Genomic DNA, 27729 nt, shown 5'->3' on the forward strand with positions numbered 1-27729 from the left:
GCAATTTTATAATCTTGAAAAATCTTTTCTCCGCTTTATGGCCCTAACCTAGCATAATCACACCTGTAGTAGTGTGAGAACCACATATATTTCTCATGATATGGTGGTGGGGAGAATATAATTTCCATGAGAACTTATTTTTTTTCCCAGAGGTTTAAATTGCTGGGGTCAAACTGGCCCCAAAGATAAAAGATGTTAGTAAGTTTGAAGGTAACAGGAGGGTTAAAACTGCCTCACTAACAGAACAGCAACAGACTGACAATAAATACAAACAAACTGTACAATCACTGCAAGAAATTGTTCTCTAAATATACAGTAACTACAACTGTACAACCACTGAGCACAGGACTATAGAGAAAATAAGACCAGCTGTTGGTCCACAGCTGAATTAATAGCACTTATGCTATTTATCAATGCATTTATTTACCTAATTAGCAATAGTTTTAATAATGCAACCACAAAGATTAATAAAACTGCAGACACCCCTTAAATGCCCAGGGCCCACTGGCAGGCCCGAAATTTTATTACACACTTCTATAACCTAAGAATAGCTCAACCAGTTTGCACTGTAGTCCACATAATTACTGAATAATAAGCCTTAGTATGTAATGGGGGATTTTAACTGCTAATCCTTTTTTGTATAAAACATGAACTAATTTCCATCCTTACATTCAAAATAATGTCACTGGGTGGGTCAGGGCCCTCAAATGTTTAGAAAAAGTTGGTAGAAAACGTGGCCAATCTGGCACTCCGCTTCTCGGAGTGCGCGTGGTGATTTAGGATCAGCTTTTTTTACAGTATATTTATAGTAAATAACTGGAATCTGATTCTTAAAAATGGTTCTTAAAATAAAATATTGAATTTAATTTGTTGGGCAGGACCACATTATGTATTTGTCAATGGAGAAAAAAAATGCAATTACATTTTAGGAAACATAAACCCACATTTAAAATGAGCTGTAGTAATATGTCATGTAGACTATCGATATCAACATTTTACAGATTACCAGAAATATGTTGTATTTCTGTGATATTTCGATTATTCAGTTTACACCGTGTTTTATTCCGTATTACACCGCGGTTGCCAGCTGTCTTTTTTATGCTGTGGTGTGCTGGAGAGGAAGCATGAAAAAGAGAGGCAAGATGCGACTGGACAAGCTGGTCAGGCGAGCAGGGTCAGTGGTCGGTGTGGAACTGGACTCTGTGGTTAAGGTGGCCGAGAGAAGGACTCCGCATAAATTGCTCTCCATTATGGATGATGATGGCCACCCGCTGCACACCATCATCACGGATAAGAGGAGCATGTTTAGTGGCAGGTTTCTGTCACAGAGCTGCTCAACCAACAGACTCAGGAGATCCTTTGTTCCTAGAGCCATTAGGCTCTTCAACTCTTCCCAGTGGGGCCAGAAGAGGAGAGGGAAGAGGAGAGATGAGGACTGAGTCTCTCAGGCTAAATTACAGGTTTATTTTATCTATCTGCACATATGGACACCTTACTGTACATACTGCACTTCTGCACACCTTATCGCACATCTTGCACATCTGGACACTCCACACCTGGACACTTTATTTCAGTACCAATATCTGCACATATTTATTCAGTATTGTCATTATATGCTGTCACCTGCACCTACGTGAACAGTCATTATTGCACTGCCTTTTTATCATAGGAGAGATCTTATTGCAGATTTTTGTATATTTCTAGTTGTATATATGACTGTAGATGGGTTTTTGTATATATTCTTCCTTTTATATTGTATCACCCTTATTATTATAACTGTCCTGTTTTGTGTGACTGATACTGGCTGCTAAATTTCCTTCAGGATCAATAAAGTATCTATCTATCTATCTATCTATCTACCTATCTATAATCACATCAGTGCCAATGGTAAAACAAAATCAAACCAAACTTTTGGCCAACAGGAAAAATTCGCCTTGCTTTAAACACAGCAATTATATTTTGTGAAACATATTAAAAGTTTAAGAGTTTACGCTGTCAGTCCTTACAGTATGTGACAAACGTGAGTCTTATGGTTAAGAACATTGTTCTCAGGAATACCACTTGCTCTAAATGTTCTTACGAGAAAAGCTAAGAAAGAAACAAAGAAAATTCTTAATTTATGAAAAGAATAATAATGTATCTAAACCTTTTAAATGTAATTTTATCTAAACTGTTCCCATCGGTCCAAAATAACAGTTGGCAGCTGACTTACAAGTGTATTGTGCCACCTACAGGTGACATTGTGAATTAAACCTTAAAACAGAGTATGTACAGATGTCCGAAGTGTTCAAAGCCCTCATTGAAAACTATCACAGAAAATTCTTATGTATTTGTTGCATGATGCCTTTGAGACATTCATTTTGAGAAGATTTTGGCCCAAAACATACATTTTTAAAAACAGTACCAAGGAAAACTTCAATATCATCAACGTTCCATAAAAAACTCAGAAGACTCGTGTAGGTTCACTGGTGGTTTTGGATAGTAAATACAGTGGGGTGGGAAAGTTTGGGCAGCCTTGTTAATTTTCCTGATTTACCTTTATAAATCATTGATTGTTTGGATAAAAAAATTCCGTTAAATTTATCATATAGGGGACAAACACAGTGATACTTGAGAAGTGAAATGAAGTTTATATGAATTACAGAAAGTGTGCAATAATTGTCTAAACAAAATTAGGCAGGTGCATAAATTTGGGCACCAAAAAAAAAACCTTAACTCAATATTTAGTAGATCCTCCTTTTGCAGAAATAACAGCCTCTAAACGCTTCCTATAGCTTCTAATGAGAGTCTGGATTGTGGCTGAAGGTATTTTAGACCATTCTTCTTTACAAAACATCTCTAGTTCATTCAGGTTTGATGGTTTCCGAGCATGGACAGCTCTCTTTAAGTGACACCACAGATTTTCAATAATATTCAGGTCTGGGGACTGAGATGGCCATTCCAGAACGTTGTACTTGTTCCTCTGCATGAATACCTTAGTAGATTTTGAGCAGTGTTTAGGGTCGTTGTCTTGTTGGAAGATCCAGCCCCGGCGCAGCTTCAGCTTTGTCACTGATTCCTGGACATTGATCTCCAGAATCTGCTGATATTGATTGGAATCCATGCGTCCCTCAACTTTAACAAGATTCCCAGTCCCTGTACTGGCCACACAGCCCCACAGCATGATGGAACCACCACCAAATTTTACTGTAGGTAGCAGGTGTTCTTCTTGGAGTGCTGTGTTCTTTTTCCTCCATGCATAATGACCCTTATTAAGCCCAAATAACTCTATTTTAGTTTCATCAGTCCACAGCACCTTATTCCAAAATGAAGCTGGCTTGTCCAAATGTGCTTTAGCATACCTCAAGCGGCTCTGTTTGTGATGTGGGCGGAGAAAAGGCTTCCTCTGCATCACTCTCCCATACAGCATCTCCTTGTGTAAAGTGCGCCGAATAGTTGAACGATGCACAGTGACTCCATCAGCAGCAAGATCATGGTGTAGGTCTTTGGTGCTGGTCTGTGGGTTGACTCTGACTGTTCTCAACATCCTTCGCTTCTGTTTATTCGAGATTTTTCTTGGTCTGCCACTTCGAGCCTTGACTTGAACTGTGCCTGTGGTCTTCCATTTTCTCACAATGTTTCTCACAGTGGAGACTGAAAGCTGAAATCTCTGAGATAGCTTTCTGTATCCTTCCCCTAAACCATGACGGTGAACAATCTTTGTTTTCAGGTCATTTGAAAGTTGTTTTGAGACTCCCATGCTGTGACTCTTCAGAGAAGATGCAAAAAGGAGAAAAACTTACAATTGCCCCCCTTAAATACCCTTTCTCATAATTGGAGTCACCTGTGTATGGAGGTCAAGGGTCACTGAACTTACCAAACCAAATTTGAGTTCCAATAATTAGTTCTAAAGGTTTTGAAATCAATAAAATGACAACAGTGCCCAAATTTATGCACCTGCCTACTTTTGTTTAACCAATTATTGCACACTTTCTGTAAATCATATAAACTTCATTTCACTTCTCAAGTATCACTGTGTTTGTCCCCTATATGATATATTTAACGGAATTTTTTTTATCCAAACAATCAATGATTTATAAAGGTAAATCAGGAAAATTAACAAGGCTGCCCAAACTTTCCCACCCCACTGTAAAATGTCTATATTTGTGTTGTAGTCATGGCAACCCCTGGTTCCTATCACCACCACTGTAAAGACATCTCTACAATCAACTATTTCACACCAAACTACTCTGAATGACTCAACAAATTAACAGTGCAGAAATTTTGAAAGATGCAAATAGATATACTTCCATTTCAGCTCTCTCATACTTTACTCTAACTTATCCATCTATCTATAGATACTCCAAACTATCTATCTGTCTATCTATCTATCTATCTATCTATCTATCTATCTATCTATCTATCTCTTCTCCATCTGAGAGAATCACTGCACACTTTACTCTTTTCCTGTTTTAATACACTTTATTCACCTGATCAGCTCATGATTACATTTGTTCATAACTGGGTGCCAAACTTGGTTCCCGGAGGGCCACAGAATGTAGGATGCTAAATGCTAAACCATGCAGTGCTGTAGGTCTACAGGACTGGAGTCTGATCTCCGCTTCATCAGTTGAATCATGAAAAATACAAATCTGTTACAGCCATCCGTGACCGGGAGTCCAGGAGAGCACAGTGGGCCTCGCTCTCTCTGGCCCTCCCTCTCCCCCCATCACTTAGCAAGATGCTAGTCAGCGCAGGTATCTGTTAGTGTTCTCCTCCAAGCGTGTTCAGCTGTCCAATGACGTTGCGTTAGCAGCATTTTAAAAAAAGATGTGGTAACATAACAGGACTCAGAGGAAGCCTGTGCTAGCTTCACCTTTCTAGTGCTGGTGGTATCATGTGATTGGGGGAGTCCTAACTAGTGGGTGGAATTGAATATGACTAAATTGGGGAGAAAATTGGAAAATATTCCAAAAATATATATCTAAAAAATACAAATCTGTGGAGGATAATCTCAAGATTGTGTTCAAGAACCACTGATTAAAGGCTCTTTTGCAGAGACTGAGTGAAGATCTTTGTGCTATAACCCTCTGATCACTCTCCTGGACATTGATGAGGAGAGCACGATGAGAATGAGAACAGCGACTGACCATACTGAGAGATCCAACAACATCATGGTTGATCATGATGAAGAGTCCCATCTTCATAGTCCCACTTCTACCTCTATAATCATCTCCAGTGATGATGAAAGCAGGCCACTGGAAGCAACAGGAGTGAGCAGACCATGCTTTCTGGCCATGAATATGATTGAGGATGATGATGATGATAGTGATGTTGAGGAAGAGGAGGAGAAAGCGGAGGAAGCTTCATCAACACTCATCTCCAGTGATAGTGAGAGCATTATATGCAGTGCAGCGAGTATCATTTCAACACCACCTTATAACAGATTCGTTCCATCTGTTTCAAGGAACTTCTTAAAAGTCCTGGATGATGATGATGATGATGATGATGATGAGGATGGTGTTAGGATTGGTGATGAAGGACAGCAGAAAGAGGGTCATCCTGATGCGAGTGACGAACACTGTGGTTGATGTGATGTGGTTCGGCTAACTGCTCAGAGCACTGACCTCTCACCTGCAGCTCACAGTTTTTGTCCAAATAAATAAAGACGCTCATGTTATTTAACTTTCTTTTAATCTCTTCTAAAAAGGTGTCTTCAATTATAACTGTTCTGGCACACGACTTCAGGTGTTGCCACACCAAGAAGCCATGGTTGGACTGAAGCAGTTCCTCCTGCGTAGAGGGCATCCCTGTGTAACGGTGCTGGACATGCGATTCATGGTGACCAATATGAACTCAAATTTGTATTAAAACTATTTCCCCTATTCCAACAATAAAAATATGGCATGAAGAAAAGTTAGTTTCCTGAAGAAAATGCAGAATGGCTGCACGGCTTACGCAATTCTATGACATTGCTAGGTCGTTGCTAGATGGTTGCTATGTATTTTATTTTATTTATGTATTTTTTATGTATTTTATGCAGTTGTTTGATGGTTGCTAGGTTGTTGCTGGGATATTGATAGGTGGCCCCATGGTAGTTGCGTTTTCAGGGCTGCTAAGCTGTTGCTAAGGTTTTAAAGTATCCTACATTCTTAAAAAAGAGGGTTCTTTTAGGGTTTTTTAGTAAAGAAAATGGTTATATATATAGAACTATGATCAATCAAAGAACCATTTACATGCTTAAATGTTTCTTCGCATGGTAAAATGATTCCTCAAATTGATGGAGAATGTGTTGTATATGGTTCTATTTAGAACCTTTTTTGAAAAGGGTTCTATATAGCACCAAAAAGAGTTCTTCTATTGTTACAGGATTGACCTCATAACAATAGAAGAACCCTTTTGCTGATGAACGCTTTTTCAATGTGAAGAACTTTTTAATGATGCAAAGAACCCTTTAATCATGCAAAAGGTTCTCTGAGTGTTCATGGTTCTATATAGAATCATTTTCTTTACTAAAGGACTCTTGAAGTTCTTTCTTTTTTGGTTGGTAAGGTATTTCTAGGTGGTTTCTATGGTATCTTAGGGGGTTGATAGAGAGTTGTTGAGCAGTTCGTATGTTATTCCAGATGGTATCTAGGGTGTTGCTAATCAGATCCTGTGTTATGCCGGGTGGTTGCTAGAGTGTTGCTAATCAGTTGCTGTGGTATCTCCGGTGGTTGCTAGGATGTTGCTAGCTGCTTGATGTGGTATTCCATGTGGTTTCTAGGTGATTGATGTGATATTCCAGGTGGTTGCTAGGGTGTTGCTAGGTGGTTGCTATGGCATCCCACGTGGATGCTAGAGTGTTGCTGGTTTGCTTGTATTATATTGACATAAGAGGGTCCACAAACTTTTGGCTACATTCATCTGCCATTCATTTCTGTGAGATAATATATGGCTTTAAACCGCTGTTGTGCTGAAACCGTACATCTATTTTTTCTCTCTATCTCTAAAAAAAGGTGCTACTGAGCAGAAAAACGTTCTTAAAAAAAACGTAAAAACATTATTACAAGTACATTTATACTGTATGTCCAAAGGTTTGTGGACACCCCTTCTTATTAGTGAATGAAGCCATTCAGATACCAGATAAAAATCACACTGACCCACAGGATTTTGTCCATCTCAGAAAAAGGTGCAGAAAAAACGTATTATATAAAAGATTACAGGAACTCATATACTTACTGAAAACCATTTTCTATATATTCATAGAAAAAATACTTTTCACCAATGCAATAAGAAATCAGAGCATGGTAGGAAATAATATGTCATTAACATACCATTCACTCTCCACTCCATACAGTCCATATAATGAAACTCAGCTGCTAAAGTGAGTTATTTTAAATTATCTGTTTTTGTGAGGTCACAAAAACAAATACATTTAAACATACCTGGCCATTCAGCCTACAGCAGTTTAGACCCGCCCATTCCCGTTGAAGTGATGAGTGTTTCAGCAGCACTGTTTCATAAGTGTTTTATTAGCGTATTAGGGTTAGTAGTGACATTCATTAAGCTTCATTCATTACATTTAGAAGCTCAAACCAGATATAACCCAGGATAAAAGGTAAAAATTCCTCTGTATCCAGCACTTTTGACCCTTGCTCCTGGTCATTTCTGACACTGGCTTGGAGCTACTATTAAGTCTGTTCTCTTATCTCCCCTCAGCTAAAAGAGGGGCCTCAACCTCTGTTCCCACAGAAGCCTGTCAAGGCAAAACTTCTAAAGAAGCTCCACATGGGATCAAAAGATGCCAAGAGGCAGAAGATGCGCAGACAGGACAAGGAGCCAAATGTGCAAGCCAAGGCCAGATCATCCATTCAAGCGGCGTGTCTAAGAGCCTCACCTGCATACTCTGACCGGAGCGACCGAGGTGAGGATAAAGCCGTTTCTCCTCCAAGAAAAAGGAGCCACAATTCCATTTACGACTCCTCCAGCCACTGTGACACTGACAGCAGCCCTGTCAGAGGAAGAAGCAGCTTCCATCCTTGGTTTGGGGATTTTTTCTATCTTTCTTTACTGAAATGGAAAAAAAAATCTGCAGATCCTTCTTTCTCTCTGGAACAAATCAGAATGCAGTTTCACCACTAGGTGGAACTACTTCAACTGTAGCCTAAACTACTAACTATGCAGCTATGAAGAAACCTGTAGATCAAGATTTCTCATCCACTGGGCTGTGGACCACAAGTGGGCCACGATGTACCCTCTAGTGGTCCTCAGGCCTATGCTGAGAAGGAGACAGTGGTCCATATAATACAGCATTGGGCCAAATACCTTTGGATGAGTTAAGGTGACGTTTGTGATCCAGAAGTAATCATCCAACATCAGTACCTGACCTGACTAATGCTCTTGTGGCTGAATGCAATCAAATCTTCACAGTAATGTTCCAACATCTAGTGTAAAGCTTTCTCAGAAGAGTAGAGGCTGTTACTGCAGCAAAGAGGGAAAAACTCTTTTTTTAATACTCTTGATTTTGAAAGAAACATTGGATGAGCAGGTGTCCACAAACCTTTGACCATATAATGTATATTCACCAAACACTGTTCAGAGAGTATTCAGTCATTCAGATATGGAACATTGCACTGATCCACAGTTTTGTCCATTTTGGAAAAGGTGCTATTCAGGACTGTCCTGGATGGCCAGGCTGGACTTACTGATGGTACTTTGTAATAAAAAAATCTGTGAAAAAATATATATTAATACAAGTCATGTAACAACGGAGCCTCATCTGATTTTAGCCGCTTGCCTCTAGAAATAAAACATACTGCACCAAAATTTCAATCGTCCACTCGCGAATGAACATTTTTGCTTAATTTGCCACCATTGTGCATGATTTCAGGTAAAAAACATGTTATGTTCACCTAATCTGTTGAAATTTAATGTTCAGTTCATCTTGTGGCATCCAAAAATTACTGTGTTAAATTTCCCCAAAACGATTTTTTAAATAAAAAATGTTTTTTGTTGTTTTCCTGTGGGCCTTCATGCCTTCTAGTGATAAACAGGTGGCCCTTGACGTGGAAAAGCTTGCGAACTCTTGCTGTAGATGACCAACAGCCTGGAGGTGTAGCTAGAACTTTTAGAATGGGGGGCCATGGATGCCCCTGAGATTTTACTGGGGTGGCACACTGCCAGGAAAAAAGCGTTAATATATTCAAATCAATTAAAAAGTGATGTGTTGTCTTTTCTCTGTACAAAACTAAATTTGTCCATCATTTCCACAAGAATAAAATATTATATTAGTACAGTTATTGCCAAAAGTAAACTGAAAGACAAAACTGGGTTGACGTTATGTATTATATATGTACTATGTATTATATGTATACATATACACACACACACACACACACACCCACACATATATATATATATATATATATATATATATATATATATTTGTACATTATGAGCAGCACTGCTGAAGGGACCTTCAGCCACCTGTTTGCTCAGGAAATTAGCCAATCACAATGAGATATGTTAATTACTAAATGCGGCATCATCAGACTCTTATACCTGATTGGTACCCTGATGGCACATTTTCACCATAAATCATAATTGATGAATCATTAATGATGGCTGTCTGTCTCACTTTCACTCACTGCAGTGGCCAGAAGGGCGGTCACGCTTCATTCTGATGTGGCACTGGACTGGCCACCCCTTGGCTACACCTCTGCAAAGTTTAATGCTTCTAAAAGCTCCCTCACAGACAGTTATTACACAAAATGGTTATGAATGCACTGTCTGATGCCTGAGACATTGTATTATGATAGTTTTGAGATAAGATTTTGGCCTAAAACTTATTTTTAAACCCATTCATGGCGGAGAGGTACACGCAGGGCACTGCAAAACAAAACGGTCCCCAAAATTTAGGAGAAACACACAAGTCCACTGCGCATTTTGGATAGTAAATAAAATAGAAAATGGCTATATTTGGGTTGCAGATATAATGACCCCTGGTTCCCATCATCAGCGCTGTGAAGAAATCTGAGTATGAGTGTTGTCGGAAGAAAACCTTGACATAATTTAAAAAATTCCTGTTCCTGAACAGTCCTTTACATTGTGTGTAAATTTCATGATGAAAGGATAAAAGAAATGACCCAAAATGACTTGGAAAAAAGTCTGGTTCCATTGACTTACATTAAAAGTAAAGTATGTTTTTTCCTTCTCCTGTGAATTTACCATTTTGGAGTACGAGGTTTTCTTCCGACACAATATGTTTGTCTAGAACAGAGTATTTTAACCATAAGCCACTCTGAATGACTCTGTTTATGTCTCATCAATTTGATTATACAGAAAATTTGGAAAGCTGGTGGAATTTCCCTTTAATAGCGGTACGCTCAGATAAGTCTGGACGATTAATCTATATTTATTTTCAGTTATGATTTTGGTTTTCAACAATTATGAAAACAAGATAACCGTGATAAAACAATTATTGTCTCACATTCTGGATCAAAATGCTTTTCTTGTTTTGTTGTGTAATAAACTCCTTTCCTTTATATTTTTAAATGTTTTTCAGTTGAATTACATTTAAAGTTCAAGGAAATCCACTGTTAAAGAAGGTTTTTAGAAGTTTAGAAGTTTAATAAATGCATGATGTTTCCAAAGTCAGTGAGTAATCGTGTTAAATAAGCGTGATCTCAATATTCACCGAAATAATCGTGACTATGATTTTTGCCGGAATTGAGCAGCACTACATTCAGCATATTAGAGTGACTTCTACATGCAGGAAATCTGTGCATGTAAATGTTTCTCTCAGCATCACCATGTAAGAAAAAAAAGAAACTTCATGCTGAGTGAATCTGTTCAGAAAATAGACAGTATCAGGAGGTTTTACTGAACCTGAACTGAGTGCTTTCACACCTCGCAGCTGTGTGCTCGCTGTAAATACAATCACAAACCACAGGGTGGCGCTGTGCTCCTAACAGTGGACATGAACCGAGAATGCTTTTCCTTACATGGAAGATGAGTTAGCAATACTTAAATTTCAGGGTGGGGGGTGTTTAATAACCATAAAAATAACGCAGAATAATATGTAAATAATGTAAAAAAAAAAATATATATATATAAAAATCTGAAAAATAGTCTTCATTTAGTTTAAGGAAAATATGGGTTAATATTTCTTGTACATATTCATGATAGGCCTAGTGAGAAAGAGCCATCTTGGGTAATAAAATTAGGGCTTTTGTCCTCCTGTGTCCAGACAGTGGGCATTAAGATGACTGTTAAAGAAGCTACTTCATACTTGCTCACTTAAACAGGCTGCACACTGAATATTTCCTGAGGTTCACACATATTAATGAAGAGAGTGAATGCAGACATTTCTAAAACGAGTTTATTTGGCCTCAGCCGGATATTCAGCGCAATCTATTCATAAAACAGAAAAAAACAAGCTGTCTAAAAAACATCCGGCAGAAGGGGAGCATGCCTCCTTACCTATTCAGACTCGGGGTCTCTCTCTCTGTCTCTCTCTCTCTGTCTGTCTCTCTCTGTCTGTCTCTCTCTTTCTGTCTCTCTCTTTCTGTCTCTCAGGCATCAAACTTCTGTTTATGTTTCTGTTATTATGACTTTAGGACTACTTGCAGTTCAGTCTTATTTCCTCACCCCATTCAGCTCGAGTGAAACCTGGATAACTGAACAGTCACTGAGCTTCTCATTCAGCAGCTGTCGATTGTTTACAGATGGTTAAAAAAAAGTCCGCAAGGGCCCCTCATTGTTTTTTCTGTGAGGTGACTTCCTTTGGGAAATTCTCAAGACTCGCAATTCTCAGGCAGGCCCCGCCCCATGTGTTGTGATTGGCCAGTAGTTCATGATTACTCAGCCAATTGAATGTCTATGTGGGCTGGAGTCTTTAGTGTAATGTATTGGGAATGTATCACAATCTCAAACTGTGCAGTCAGCAGCTAAGACAAATCTACCACATGCAAAATTAATAGATGATGTGATAAAATGACTGTAGAGATCACTTAGGTAGGGCTAGGACAACCTTCACCATCCAAAACAGCACAGTGTTGAAGGTCTAAACATGCTTTGGGTGAAAGAACGATTTTCTTTACATGGAAAATGAGTTAGCAACAATGAAAATTGAGGGGTGGGGTTGGGGATGGGGGGGTTAAGTATCATGAAAATAATGTAACAATAATATTTAAACAGAAACAATAATACATAATAATATAATCATAATAATATATTTTTTAAAATAATGTAAAAATGGATCCAAACTCAACTGGATACTGTTTTATGTATAGTTATGAAACCATATATTTACATATCTAATTATTTGCCATTATCTCATTTAATATTATTATTTAAAATTGAATACAGGAGCATCAACTCCACGCTCTACAGTCCAGTACAGTCCTTCTAAGATTTGCAGTTTGAATATTGCACGACATGATTATAGTTTATAGTTACATACATTTTTTTATATTTTATTTATCAAAAGCAAACAACATTAGAAAGACACACACACACACACACACACACATATATATATATATTACTTTTTGTTTGAAAAAAGGGCTCGATTAATACAATATAATGTTCCATCTCAACAATAATTGGCTTTTTGCCTGAGAATTTACGCTGTGAATATAAAACATAGCCATTAAAAGTTCAGATTTATCATACGGGCGTATTAACTGTCTGTATTCAGCGACCCGTTTGCCTGTAGATCTGTTGGCCAATCCCAACACAGGAGGGCGGGACTTGTCAGAGAACGGCTGGCGGGGAGGAGGGAAGAAACAACCCATTCGAACTTGCTTCTGATTGGCCAGCCGTACGCTGAGTCCGAGACGCTATTGGTCAAAGCTGCCGTCAATCTTCCGGTTTCCAGGATCCCTTCATAAGTTTGAAAGTTTTCGAAAAGGCGGAGTCGTGTAGCAAAAGGAAAAAAGACTCGTAACCGATCCGCAACACTTCTTCAATTATTTACACCGCTGGACCGACACCAAAAATAGCTCCGCCGACCCGGGCAGCTCGCTTTTGTTGTCTTTTGAGAAAAGCGTTGACTCTTCTCCGCGGTTGTAAACAGGTCGCGTGATATGGCTGCAACACCCTGCATTTCTCAGATGGAGATTTGAAGAAGGAAGGCTGGATTGCAGATCACGGATTTGACGCCCCAGTATCCGGTTTAAGTTGGAGGTAACTAAAGGTTCTTTCTTTTTCACAGAAGAAGGATTGAGGGACTAGATACGTTCGTGATTTTCCATAAAATAATGTCTAATTGAACTATAAACCCATAAAACTTAATACATCATTTACTCTTCTGACATTAACTTTCTGCTGAGTTGGATGCTGGGACTTCTTCTAACACACTTAAAAAAAGATGGTTCTTCAAAGGTTCTTTAGTAAAGAGAGTGGTTCTGTGTAGAACCTTGAGTATTTGGAGAACCATTTGCATGCTTAAATCGTTCTATGCATGGTGAAGTGGTTCTAAGATTGATGGAGAATGTGTTGTATACTTTTGAAAAGGGTTCTGTATAGCACCATATAGGTTCTGCTGTTGTCAAGCTTTCCAGACGTTTCTAAATAGAGCCATACACAACACATTCTCCATCAGTCTGAAGAACCAATTAATCATGCAAATGGTTCTTTGAGTGTTCATGGTTCTATTTAGAACCATTTTCTCTAACTTTTTAAGTGTGCACATAGAAACATTTTCAAAAAAGGTTCTACATAGAATCATCTACAGCACTTTCTACATCAATCTGGAGAACTCTTTTACTATGCAAAGAGCCCTTTAATCATACGAATGGTTCTTCGAGTGCTCGTGCTTCAATACAGGACCATTTTCTTTACTAAAGAACCTTGAACCGTCTTTTTTAAGTGTGTACATAGAACCATTTTCAAAAAAAGGTTCTATATAGAATTGTATACAACACATTCTCCATCAATCTGAAGAACCATTTCACCATGCAAAGAACCATTTAAGCGTGCAAATGGTTTTTGAGTGTTCATGGTTCTGTAGAACTCTTGTCTTTAATAAGAAACCCTTGAAGAACCATTTTTTAAAAAGATCATATAGAACCATTTCATGTTTAAGAGGATAACACTCTAAACAGCTCATTATAAGAGTTGTCTGCCACTATTTATTTACTTGAATTGCAAATTTTTGCATTGCCTTACAATGAAATATGACAGTGTTCATTAACATTATGGCACCTAAAATAAAATATATTAAATTCTACTTTGGAACGAATAGGCCTGATATGTTCGCCTGATCAACCAATAAGGCGAAGAAGCTGGAATAATGTTATTGCTGTTCCTTCCTGACTTTAATAGCCCACAGTGGTTGCAGGTGAAGTGCAATAAGAACAATAAGAACAATGGATCCAGCGCCTATGGCAACGTCATGTGCTAATGACAGACTGGGTAACTCATTTACAGGGGATGTGACCTGATTTACTGAATGACAAAGTGCATGAAGACCTCAGCTGTAACCCAGGAAACACCTGTGTACAGTGCTGACAAATTCTTTTCAACTTAAGACTTACCTGCGGTGGATTTGCAGTGTTCTTCATTATTACGATGGCCTTAAGTGACAAACTAGTGCAGAGGTCACTTAAAAATGCACCACAAAAATGTATCACAATCTTTAGTTTTTATGAGGTTTTATAAGGTGGAACAGCCAAAAAAGAAAAAAGCCCATTCATAAAACTGAACTTATCACTGTTTTATTTTTTTAATAAAAGAGTATTTTGATGTATTTTGTAAACACTTTAAACACGTTAAAGTTTCGGAACATACCGTTCACTTGCCATCCATACAGTTCATACATGGATGCTAAGCTATAGCCTATTTTAGTGATGTTATGCAAACCATCACATTTACATATATCCATCTATTCAGCCTAGAACGCTTTAGCCCCGCCGATTCACACTGAAGTTAGTGTTACAACATAGACTGTTTTTTAAACAATACAGGAATGACAGCCAATCAAAACAGAGCTCCTTTACATATATTCATCTATTCGGCCTAGAGTGCTTTAGCCCCGCCCATTCACACTGAAGTTAGTGTTTCAACATGAACTGCTTTTTAAACAACGCAGGACTGACAGCCAATCAAAACAGAGCTCATTTACATATATTCATCTATTTGGCCTAGAGTGCTTTAGCCCCGCCCACACACACTGAAGTTAGTGTTTCAACATTGGCTGTCATTCCTGTATTGTTTAAAAAGCAGTCTATCAAAAAAGAGCTCATTTACATGTATCCATCATTTGGCCTAGAGTGCTTTAGCCCCACCCATTCACACTGAAGTTATAAAGAGGACTGCTTTTTAAACAATACAGGAATGACAGCCAATCAAAAAAGAGTTCATTTACATACACCAGTCTTACAGGCACAGCAACAAAAACAGCCTGTATAATTCTAAAATTGTATATATTAATTTATAATGACTGTTTTTGATACATAGAACCACACAAATGAAATAAATTATAAAGTGGATCTTAGGGAAAATAGTGAAATACAGGAATAACATAGAATATGGGCCCTTTAATACGACCAAGGACATGAAGAAAGAAGCTAAAAAAGGCCCATTTTGGTTTCAGGTTGCTGCTGATATACACGATATGCTCTGAAAAGCCTATTGTCACGTAGTGTGGCGGAGTTTATCACGAAAATGATAAATGTCCTCATCACTGTCCACTAATCTAGAATAATGTGTGTGTGGTGAGAGTTCCTCACTACCTCTGGTCAGATTGGTTGTAGGCTGTGTGTTTGTACGTGATCTTTAGCTGCATGACCTCAAGATCAATTATCAAGAGATCCTTCTTGTTTGGCAGTTACAAAAAGGCCACTCTGTGTGCTGTTGCACAGTTTGGACGCCCAGAGAGAAAGCTCTGCTTCATGTCACGAGCTGGAAAGGCAGTGAAATGACTGAGTAGAGAACATGCTCGACTCTCTGAGTAGAGAACATGCGAGTGTATCTTCTTGCACAAGCAAATGGAGTCGTGCTCACAAGAGATACTTTTGTGCAACTGCAGAAAGTACAGGAAATGCTTTCAGCTGTGGTCTCCTCCATAGCATTTAGCCTGACAGACTATATGTCTGCAGAAACAACGTTCCCAAGCACAAGAGACGGTCACTGCCATCTTTTTTTGCTTCCTGTAGGCGAGTAGTGGGCCAGAAATGGTATGGCTAAAATTTTATATCATGGTATGTTTGAAATTTCTGACCACTTTAGTATATCACAGTGTACTGTGTAAACATTTAACTTCCAGTCAAAACAGCCATTAAGTACAAGTTATTCATGTATTTCAGGAGATATTTCTGAGATCAGATGCGAGATAATCCACTTGCCCAAGGAAGGAGAAAGTCAAAATAAGTAGAAAAGTCAGAAGTGGGGGGAAAAAACCCCCAGAAGGTTAAATAAGATTAAAAGCTAAGGTGAAAGTGTGACTCCTAATAACCACCTGGAAGACCTGGTAGACACCAAAACTGTCCCCATCTTCTTTTATTGGCTCCTGAGTGGCGCAGTCGTCTAAGTGTTGAGCGAGTTCAATCCTCGGTGATGCTACAGCCGTCCATGGTCTCCATCCACGGACGGCTATAGCATCGCTGAGGGTGGGTAGAATGGCCCCTCTGTCTGCCTCTGTGTGATTCGGGAAGTCCCAACTAGTGCGTGGAACTGGATGTGACTAAATTGGGGAGAAAATTGGAAAAAAACAAACAAAAAAGCTGAGAGAGAGGAGAAAATCAAGTTGCTTCAGATCTGAAAACATCCACAGGTGTTTCTGTCCATCCTTCCACTGTGAGAAGACGACTCAGCGCTATGGGTCTGAAAGGATGTGTAGCTGTCAAGAAGAACCTCACTGAGAAAAGGAGACACATCAACACATCAAACAAAGAAGCTGAGCAGTGGACTGACCACCCCAGAGTCCAGACCTCAACACCACTGAATGTGTTTGATTACTCCAGAAAATGATCAACCAGCTACTAAGACTGAACTTTGGAGGTGTGTCTGCAGAGATTCTTTGAGGAACTGAAAGTGGGTCTCCTGAAAAAAATGGAAGCTGTCTAACTTTAGCACAGTACTGTGTGCATGCATATTATATATATATATATATATATATATATATATACACACACACACACACACACATATTATATATATATATGGCTTTTGTTGGAAGAAAACCTTGTATCTCCAAAACAGTACTAACTTTACAGGAGAGGAAAAACCATGCTTTGCTTTTAATGTAAGTCAGTGGAACCAGACTATTTTCCAAGTAATTTTAGGCCATTTCTTTTGGTCCAATCATCATGAAATTTACAAACAATGTAAAGAACAACAGGCATTTTCAAATTATGTCAAAAACTGAAAACAACAGCTATATAGCTGCTATTTTTTTCAGCTATATAGAACAATAGATCAAATTTGTCCTTAAAGTATTCTGCCTCAAAAACAATCCACCTCAGACTGCAACTGAGTACACAATGAGAGTTGATCGACTGACTGCTGCGTTTTTGTTTTCAGTGAGAAACATTCCCAGCTCAGCCACTCAGCTCCCTCACAGAAAGTTATTATATGAAATGGTTATGAATTCACTGCCTGAGATATTGTTTTATGATTGTTTTGAGGTGAAAATTTGGCCTAAAACATATTGTTTAAAGCACATCTTTCACATGGTGGAGAGGGATTCAGGGCACTATAAAGTCCTGAAAGAGACCCTTTGCATTTCAATGATGTATGTATTAAACTCTAGGAGAGCAGAATGTTTAGGTGACAGTCTACCTCAGACTGCAACTGAGCACACAATGAGAGTTGAACGACTGACTGCTGCGTTTTTGTTTTCAGTAAGAAAGAAAACCCAGTGAAATATTCCCAGCTCAGCCATTCAGCTAACGATAGCATGTTCTGGACTGTTTGCACGTTGTGTTATCTGCGCTCATTTGTGACATACCGGTATAAAGACTATGACAAAACTCAAAGAACTTCCTACCAGTTCAGCCCATTTTCTGTAGACCACAACTTTCATTTTTCTGATTTCTCATTGTTGTGCACCACTTTGGTCACCATCACCTTTAGCTAACGACATGCTTTCCCACCTAAGCCTTACGTTTTCCCAAATTGCTTAATGCATTATTCATCTATGGGCCGTCTTGTGGCACATTTCTGAATAATTAATCGCACCGCAGGCTTTTGTAGATCTGTGGAGCCTGGGAAAAAAAAGAAAAAGTGTGTATCCTTTTTTTTTTTTTGGGCAAAGAGACAGTATGCCTCTCCTGCTGAGCGTGACGCAGGTGGGATGAGACAGTGATGGCTGAACACACAGCCGTGCCACTCGGATTGAGGTTTCGACTTCAGAAGTCCTCGTGTTACATAAGCAGACCTGATGGAGGTAGAATTGAGAGCACATAAAAGGGACGTTGCTGTTGGAGGCAGCGAAGGCCTTACTGGTTGTAGGTTCACACTTCAAAGCTTGAAAGTCAAACATAGCATAAGCTTACCATTGTTGCTTTTCTGGTAGATGGACTGAAAACTTAAAATTCTCATCGTTGCACTGTAGCTCTTGCTTTGTGCCCACTCGAGCAGCATGGTCTATATCTGGAGCCCTGTTTTAACTCAGGGTGGGCGGGGCATGAGGAGAAAGTGGGTGGAGATTTCAGGTGGATCCACTTAGTCATACTCTTTCTCACCTGAGCCAATCAAGGCAGGCAAACAGAGCTGTGTTTGGTGGCTGGAAACCTCTGAGCCTGGGCTAACGTCCATGATCTTCTCTATCCTGCTGTAATTCAGACAGTTTCCTGTTACTGAAGGGCCTAAACATGGAGGATGCTCTTTTACACCTCCAGGAAGGTGAGTTTAGGTAATGGAAAACTTCAGCCTCTCCTCAGGCTCGTTTTACTCAGTGGCCGGTGATGAGCATAGCGCACTAGGGTGCACTTTAAAGCTGATATTCAGAGTTGCACAATGGCTGTATTGTTTGGTAAATGTTGTTGCAATATTGGCCCTACAGTAGACGATTGTAGTATGCAAATGAGTCTCTACCCTCTCCCTGAATGCTTTATTGTGTGCCGTTAAGCATCCTGACCAATCACAGATGCTCTTTAGGTGTTTGAATCAAGGCATTCACATGATCCGAGTTGTTTTGGTCAGATCAGGCCAATGTTTAACCTCACGTTTATTGATTAACCAGTGGTGCGTTTAAAGGGGAGTTTAGCTGATTTTCTGTATAATTAAGGTGTAAACAAAGTCATTCAGAGTGGTTTGGTGTGAAGTGAAATGCTCTGTTCTGGAGAAACTTACTGAGTCATTCACAGTGGTGGTGATAGGAACCAGATGTCCACCTCCAAAAGCTCCCTCACAGAAAGTTATTACATGAAATGGTTATGAATTCACTGCCTGATGACTGAGATATTGTTTTATGATTGTTTTGAGGTGAAGTTTTGGGTTGAAACATATTGTTTAAAGCACATCTTCCACATGGTGGAGAGGGATTCAGGATGCTATAAGGCCAAAAAGTCCTGAAAGAGACACTTTGCATTTCAAAGATGCGTGTGTATTAAACTCTATGTAGAGTATGTATTAAACTCTATGTAGAGTATGTATTAAACTCTATGAGAGCAGAATGTTTAGGTGACACTCGGTTACTGCATTCTATTCATTTTACTGCATTTGCTGCCCTATAAATATATACCTTATTTCCCTCTAAGGCTAATCCAGTCCCAGTTTCTACATTTTATAACGCTGCTGTAGGAAGAAAACCTCATTTTCAAAATGGTAACTTTACAGGAGAAGCAAAAAACATACTTCACTTTTAATGTAAATCAATGGAACCGGAATTTTTTCCAAGTCGTTTTGGGTCAGTTTTTGTAGTCCGTTAATCATGAAATTTACATACAATGTAAAGAGCAACAGGCATTTTCAAATGATGTCAAAAACTGAAAAACGACAGAAATGGACACATGAGGTTTTGTTCTTCAGATTGATGGAGAACGTGTTATGTGGTTCTGTATAGAACATTTTTGAAAATAGTTCTTTGTACACATTTTAAAAAGATGGTTCTTTAGTAAAGAAAGTAGTTCTATATAGAACCAGGAACACGCAAAGAACCCTTTGCACGATTAAAGGGTTCTTTGCATTGTGAAAGGGCTCTTCAAATTGATGGAAAATGTGCATGAATGTGCTATAGATGGTTCTATACAGAACCTTTTTGAAAAGGCTTCTATATATCACCCAAAAGGGTTGTTTTATTGTTACAAGCTTGACATCGTAACAATAGAAAAACCCTTTTGGGTGCTATATGGAACCATTTTCAGAAAGGTTCTTTATAGAACCACTTACATCAGTCTGATTTCATGATGCAAAGCGTTCTTCAGATTGATGGAGAATGTGCTGTAGATGGTTCTATATAGCACCAAAAAGGGTTCTTCTATTGTTACGATGTCAGGCTCATTACAAAAGAAGAACTCTTTTTGGTGCTATTTAGAACCATTTTCAAAAAGCTTTTATAGAGAACCATTCTCTATCAATATGAAGAACCATGAACTAGACAAATGAATTATGTAGCAAGCTTGGTAAATCACACGAAGTGAGTGCTGTTTCACAGTAGATTTGTTACAGGATTTGATCAGATTCATTGTTCAATGTTGGTAACAGCATCAGCAGATATGCACAGTCGTATGTAGAAATTCAAATGACATGTTTTGTTGATGTTCTAAGTAAAATGCATTATCATATACCTCACTGGGGCTCTATAAATAAAGATACAAGGAAAGTCTGTCATTTTTCGGCCTAATTATGCCCAGCCTGAAGGAACAGCTACATATACCCAGTCATAACGTGTGCCATAACTTTTGCACAGGCTATATTATGGTTTATTTTTCTTCCCCAATATATTAAATTTAGCCAATAAACACAAACTGTTCATTAAACTGCACAGAAGTCTGTTTTCTAGAGGGTGCGTTACCTTTCGTTTACTGGAAAAGTCAAAAGAACAGGTAGATTGACCACAGGTGCCCAAACTTCTGCGTACAACTGTGTGTACTGGCAATATTGGCGGTTGGCATGAGCCCACAGTTCCCATATCAGCGCACCCCCCCCAGACAGGCCTGTACTTTTGTCATGATGAGTTGCGGAGTTGGCCTGTAACATGTACTGTGAGTCCAGCTGCTCTCGCCTCTCCGTTACTGTCGAGTTGTTTTCATTCGCACTCATGTAAAACTCACCACTAATGACAGTGCTTGAGGGTCGGTCGCTGCCCAGTATTTCCTTGGACAAAGTTCAGAAACATTTTACTGTACCACAGTTGGCAACGCGAGGCTTGGACAGCGTTTCTTAGTAGAATCGCAGCTCTGAATGAAAGCAAAAAGGCCCTGAATTTCCCTCCGAGGTGCATTCAGCGCCTATTGAGATCATCCGCAACTCTGTTTTTCTCCCCCCTTTTTTATCAACAAATTGCCTTTGATCTCCCTCTTTATCTTAAAGCCACAAACATTGCCAGGAAACTCATTACCTCGGAGAGTGAAATTCTTGGACACATTAGTAAAATGTGTCATTTGGTGGTGTTTTCCTCGCAGCAGGGGGGCGTAATGAGCCCGAAAAGCATCTCTGAAAAGTTTCCCACATGTTTGTGCTTCTGTAAAGGTGCAGCTCCGTTCCCATCCCTTTTCCCAGAGAGGAGAGAGGAGCGTGACCTCGTATCTGCTCGCCTCACCTTGTGTCTTTCCTCAAAGGAGATCCCTTTGATCTTGACAGACGTTAATTTGGGCTGGGCGAAGCAGGGGGTGTGTAATCCTCTGAAGAAACTGAAGGATAGATCCATCTATCTCACGTCAGCCTGTGTAGCTCCGCTTCTGTCTCTGGATTCGTGATGAAGATTTTTATTTTTTTTTCCCAGAGAAAGAAAAAAAAAACACGACATCAGACGTGCACTTTCAAAGGAATGCAAATGATGCATTTCAGAAGACAATGTTTAGGAAAAGAGAAGGATCTCGTAGCATGAGTGCTGGTCCTCCTGCAGCTGTAATCGTATTTGAAGGCGAAGAGCTGCATGTACTGACTCAGAGTCATATGCAGTTTTAGCGACTGTGACAAAATACAGGAACTTTGCTTCTGTCTTACACACTGAGGACAGGAGAGTGAGGGAAAAATTGCTGTTACCAAAGACTGCAGTGTCTGTGTAGAAGGAGACTCGGAGTCCAGGTCTGATGTTCAAAGGCTTTTATTGAATGTACTACACTTGGCACATTTAAAACAGATGGTTCTTCAGAGGTTCTTTAGTAAAGAAAACGGTTCTATATAGAACCATGAACACTCGGAGAACCCTTTGCATGATTGAAGCGTTCTTTGCATTGTGAAAGGGTCTTCTATTAAAAAAACTACAATATAATACGAGAGACACGTCTTTTTAGAGTCTTCAGTTGTTGTGTCCACCAAACTGCAGCGGCCGCGTTTGTAGGACTTTATCAGTATCTGTTGTGTTGCGCTGCCCTTTGTAATACGGCTGTGTTTTTGCGCACGTCCCTGCTGATTGGGTAACACCTCTGACAGATGTTAAGCGAGAGAGAACGCACATCACAGCCTGTTTCACACCGTTTCAACAAAACATGTCATTCAACCTGGAAACCGTAGCAAAACAGTGCACAATGTTTGCCCCTGGTATCAGATCAGCGCCATCTACAGGGACAGTGCTAAAATTCTCAGATGGAGGGTTGGATGTTTCAGTGGCCTTTACTGCCCGTGTGATAAACAGTGCAGTGTCGGTGCTTTGTAGTTCCTTATTTTCCTTCCTCGAGACAGTAGGATGTAATGAATGGATTGTTTGCAGCTTTGTTGTGGAAAGAATTGTGGGAAATCTGAGAGAGGGATTTTGCTGGGCTCTGACGAATGACGCGAGTCATTGGGGGCAGATTAGTGTCTGTCTATCTATGTATTTATCTCTCTCTCTTTCTCTCTTTCTCTCTTTGTCTTTCTTCCTTTCTTTCTCTTTGTCTTTCTTCCTTTCTCTCTCGTCTTTCTTTTTCTGCCTTTCTTTTCTCTCTCTCACTCTTTCTTTTTGTCTTCCTTTCTTTTTCTTTATATTTATTTGTGTGTCTCTCTCTCTCTCTCTCTCTCTCTCTCTCTCTCTCTTAAAGATAGGGCTTTAAGGGTTCTTTAGTAAATAAAATAAAGAAGTAAAGAACATGGTTTTATATAGAACCATGAACACTCAAAGAACTCTTTGCATGATTAAAGAGTAAAGTTCTTTGCTTCATGAAAAGGTTCTTCAGATTGATGGAAAATGGTGCTATAAAGCACACAAAGCACCATTTCTATTAAAGGGTTCTATACAGCACCAAAAGGGTGAAATTCTTCTATTGTTATGGTGTCACGCTTGTAACAAAAGAACAACCCTTTTGGGTGCTGTGGAACCCTTTTATTTAAATGGTGCTTTGGGTGCTTTATAGGACCATTTACTTAAGAACCCTTCAAGAACCATTTTTACGCGTGTAGGGTTGTAATATTACACGTTTTCATATCTGATTCAATTATGATTTTTAAATTTAAGTTCAAGATTTGATTTGACTGCGGATACTTCGTCTAAGTTGTCTCGATTCTACAAAGCTCTAATCATGTTTTTAGAGCCCTGTTGTGGCTCCACAGCAGAATCAGATTTGTAGGTAAAAATAAAATAATCCTCCTTTACAGTAATGTAACAAAATGCCTCTTAACATTTGGGTTGCGACCCCTGTTCCTACACACATTGATTTGACTGACATCAAATCAGTGATAAAGCCCAGTCTTTTGAGCTTGGGTGTGTCCATAGCATAAGTCCCGCCCCCTTCTGCCCACCTTACTCTAACAAGCTGCACCTAGATGCCTTTTTTGATCATTTAAGTGTTTTCCAGGAAAGATGTAAATAAAAGATGCTCAGAGAAGAGAGAGGGGCGTGTCTGTGATGGTTCAGATTTTTTTTGACACTGTGTTGAAATTGTTACATTCTTCATCTCTAGTTTGTTTCTTTGTCAATTACTCTTTTTCTTTTATCTCTCTCTCTCTCTCTCTCTCTCTCTCTCTCTCTCTCTCTCTCTCTCTGTTTCGCTGCTGGCTCTAAAGAGCAGGAAGGCAGCTCTACCCTTAACGCCGAGCTATTGCTTAGGTTTTCTTCTCTGACGTCAGGCCGTCCGAAACTGGAACTCTATTGAAGATCGACTTCATTGTGTTGGTGAGAAATTTCACACCTTTTGTCGAGTCCACCTCCTGCCCCCAGACCTGCAACATGACTCATTAAACAAGCCCGCTCTGTGATTCTGCGATTAGGTTTCCTTTCAGCGTGCTGATGTTCTGTTTTTGTCGTCGATTGTTGTGTCCCCGAGCATGTGTTTGCTGGAAAAGATGTGCACTCGCGTTTCCTTCTGCTTCCACACAGGGAAGTCCAGATAAACATCTGCTGTACTAATTTGGATGAATGAGTATTGTTTGGGAAAGTGCAAAGCTCCCCTTTTCCTCCCATCTGGCTCCTGTGGTTTTTTCACTTTAATATTCCTCTCCAAAAAGACACCTACAGTTGTTTATCTCCAACAGTTTGCACTCAGTATGTTGTACATCTTCATGCACACCGATCAGGCATAACATTCTGACCACCTCCTTGTTTCTGCGCTCATTGTCCATTTTATCAGCTCCACTTACTATATAGGTGCACTTTGTAGTTCTACAGTTACAGACTGTAGTCCATCTGTTTCTCTGCATACTTTGTTAGCCCCCTTTTACCCTGTTCTTCAGTGGTCAGGACCCCCATGGACCCTCACAGAGCAGGTACTATTTGGCTCGTGGATCATTCTCAGCACTGCAGTAACACTGATGTGGTGGTGTGTTAGTGTGTGTTGCGCTGGTCTGGTCTGAGTAATGTTACACCTGATCGGTGTATTTCCTGTGTATTTGTGACCTTTGTGTCTTAATGTTGTGCAGTTATGCTCATAAGGGGGATTCCAGTTTTTTAAAATATTTTTTCATCATTAAAGCTTTAAAATAAAAAAGTAAAGAAGTTAAATTCCACTTTCTTTTACCTAATTAAATATTTTATGAGCCAGTAAGTTTAAAGCTTCACATTTTAACCTCAAAATGATGCAGTAATTTTGAAAAATTTGGTGAAATGGTGCTCGACTCGGATACGCAGTTCTAAGAACAACCTTATATTGGTATAGAACCTCTACATTAGGTGAGGGTTCTTACACTTTAAAAGAATCTTCAACAATCACAAATCCGATTTACAAAAATGAATCTTTAAAGGACACCTGAAATCAAAAAGGACCTTTTTACCTCGTTAGTTTTTGTTACTGGGTTTATTAAGCCTGGTTTGTCATAACATGTTAGATTATATTATATAATATTATAGAATTTGAAAAAACTATGGATGTCCAATAGTTGCTTTGATTGTTGCCTGTCTCTAAAATGTCTGCTTTAGAAAACTCCTTTAACTCCTAAACTCCTCCATACAGGTGCAAAGCCAGTGTTGGGGGAGGAGAAAACCTGCCTTTACTTCAAAAACATTATTGTAATTTATTGTTTTCCCCTTATCGATATTATTGCAGTCATGCAGTTTAATATATTGAATGCTGTAAGTTTGAAAAAGTGGTGAATGGTGCTCGACTCAGATATGCAGTTTTAAGAAAAAACTGTTATTGGTGGAGAACCTTTACATTAAGTGGAAGTTCTTAGACTTTTGCATCTCCAAAATGGTAACTTTACAGGAGAAGGAAAAAACCTACTTCACTTTTAATGTAAATCAATGGAACCAGAATTTTTTCCAAGTCATTATGGGTCAGTTCTTCTAGTCCATTCATCATGAAATTTACACACAATGTAAAGGTCAACAGGTATTTGATTACAAATTATGCCAAAAACAGAAAAACAACAAAAATGGAGATACAAGGTTTTCTTCTGACAGCAGCTGTGTGGATGGTGTGTGTGATTTTTGCCTGACTCTAATGTCTTCTGACTTTTGATTACATCACTTTGCACCAGCAGGTGGAGAAAATATTAACCAATAATATCGTGTTCCACCTTCTCCTACCATCCCCACCTATCATGGACAGAAAACGCTCAGCTAGCTTGTTTCACTTACAGTATGGAGAGCAAATGTGTTATGATTTCTGATTCATTGACTTGCATAACCATCCATTGGAAGCTTCTTTAGTCGTTCTTCAGTGGCCTCAGTCTAAAGAACCCTCTATTTTCACGAAAAAATTCTGACGCATGTTGAGAATTCATTCCTGACTCTGTTTCCTTTTCCAGACAACATGGACTCCTTCAGTACGAAGAACCTGGCCCTGCAGGCCCAGAAGAAGCTCATGAGCAAGATGGCGACCAAGACGATGGCCAACCTCTTCATCGACGACACCAGCAGCGAAGTCCTGGACGAGCTGTACCGCGTGACCAAGGAGTACACCCGCAACCGCAAGGAGGCGCAGAAGATCATCAAGAACCTCATCAAGATGGTGGTGAAGCTGGGGGTTCTGTACCGCAACGGCCAGTTCAACAACGAGGAGCTGGCGCTGGTGGAGCGTTTCCGCAAGAAGGTGCACACCCTGGCCATGACGGCGGTCAGCTTCCACCAGATCGACTTCACTTTCGACCGGAGGGTCATGAGCGGCCTCCTGAACGACTGCAGGGAGCTTCTGCACCAGGCCATCAATCGTCACCTGACGGCCAAATCCCACGCACGCATTAATCACGTCTTCAACCACTTTTCCGACTGTGACTTTCTGGCTGCGCTGTACAGCCCCTCCGAGGTCTACCGGGCCCACCTGCAGAGAATCTGCGACGGGGTCAACAAGATGCTGGATGAAGGCAGCCTTTGACACCATATTTTGGCCTCCTGGAGCTCTTACATTGTTCGTTTGTTGTTTTTTTTACTTTGTATGTGAACATTTTTCCATTATTTCTGTTGTTTTTGTTTAACCACCGTCCACCAAAGGCTTTATTAAGCTGTTTCTGGCCCAGCGTGCTTCTCGTGGGAGGACCCTAACACGAACAGCTGCCCCAAGTGGCCTTTCCGTGACAATGCACCACCCTCATGTTTTCGTGCTTAAACCATTCAAGGAAGAGCATGACTCATATTTTAAACACCCGCTCCTGTATGGCTGGATTATTCAGGGTTGCAGATTGTTTAAACTATGAAAGGAAATGCTGAGGGAGCAGATGGACGTGCTTTTCCCATATTTCTCGATGAGTGGAATCATATAATCGAGCATTTTTAATGCACTATAGTGATTAACTTTTAATGAAGGAGATTTTTGTTTCATCTCTTACATGGGATTAAGGTTTACATTGTACCCTTTCATGTTTTTGATTAAGAAAATATCATGCCAGCTTGGAATGACTGTAGCTTGTGATCAAAGGACCAATGTACACAATCTCTGCAAACGTTTTTAATCTTTTTTATGTTTTAACGCCCGTGTGAGTCATATGAGGACCGCTATGGAGAAGAAGTGAACCGAGAAGGTTTATAATGTGTGTACAAACCGGTCGATGATGTCTCATTGCACAATATTTATCACAATATCGCCTTTTCCAACACTGATATCGCAGAAGGCTGCAATATGCAAATGAGCCTCTAACAAATCACTATTTTTTTCTTTTATTGTGTGCTGTGAACATCCTGAACAACTTCCTGCCATCTAACGTTTCGTCAACAATGCAGGCCGATCATTCACCATGTCAAATTTAAAGGTTTACCGCATGTATTCTTAATATATTGCAAAGCTGTATTATTGCAGTACATTTTATCCATGT

General features: G+C 39.5%; 1 protein-coding gene across 1 annotated transcript; it reads left to right on the plus strand.

Annotated features, from left to right (window-relative positions):
• The first annotated feature begins 12895 nt into the window (after positions 1–12895).
• tnfaip8l1 (tumor necrosis factor, alpha-induced protein 8-like 1) lies at positions 12896–27390 on the plus strand. Its single transcript, XM_036587234.1, has 2 exons — positions 12896–13149; positions 26230–27390. Exon 2 carries the CDS (start codon positions 26235–26237, stop codon positions 26793–26795), a length of 561 nt encoding a protein of 186 aa, XP_036443127.1. The 5' UTR covers positions 12896–13149; positions 26230–26234; the 3' UTR covers positions 26796–27390.
• Positions 27391–27729: the final 339 nt, after the last annotated feature.

The sequence above is a fragment of the Colossoma macropomum genome, unplaced genomic scaffold (assembly GCF_904425465.1).
Source record: "Colossoma macropomum unplaced genomic scaffold, Colossoma_macropomum, whole genome shotgun sequence".
In the NCBI taxonomy this organism is placed as follows: domain Eukaryota; kingdom Metazoa; phylum Chordata; class Actinopteri; order Characiformes; family Serrasalmidae; genus Colossoma; species Colossoma macropomum.

What these genes read in the sequence shown, in the direction of transcription:
- tnfaip8l1 (XM_036587234.1), top strand. Translation starts at nt 26,235, where the DNA reads ATGGACTCCTTCAGTACGAAGAACCTGGCCCTGCAGGCCCAGAAGAAG.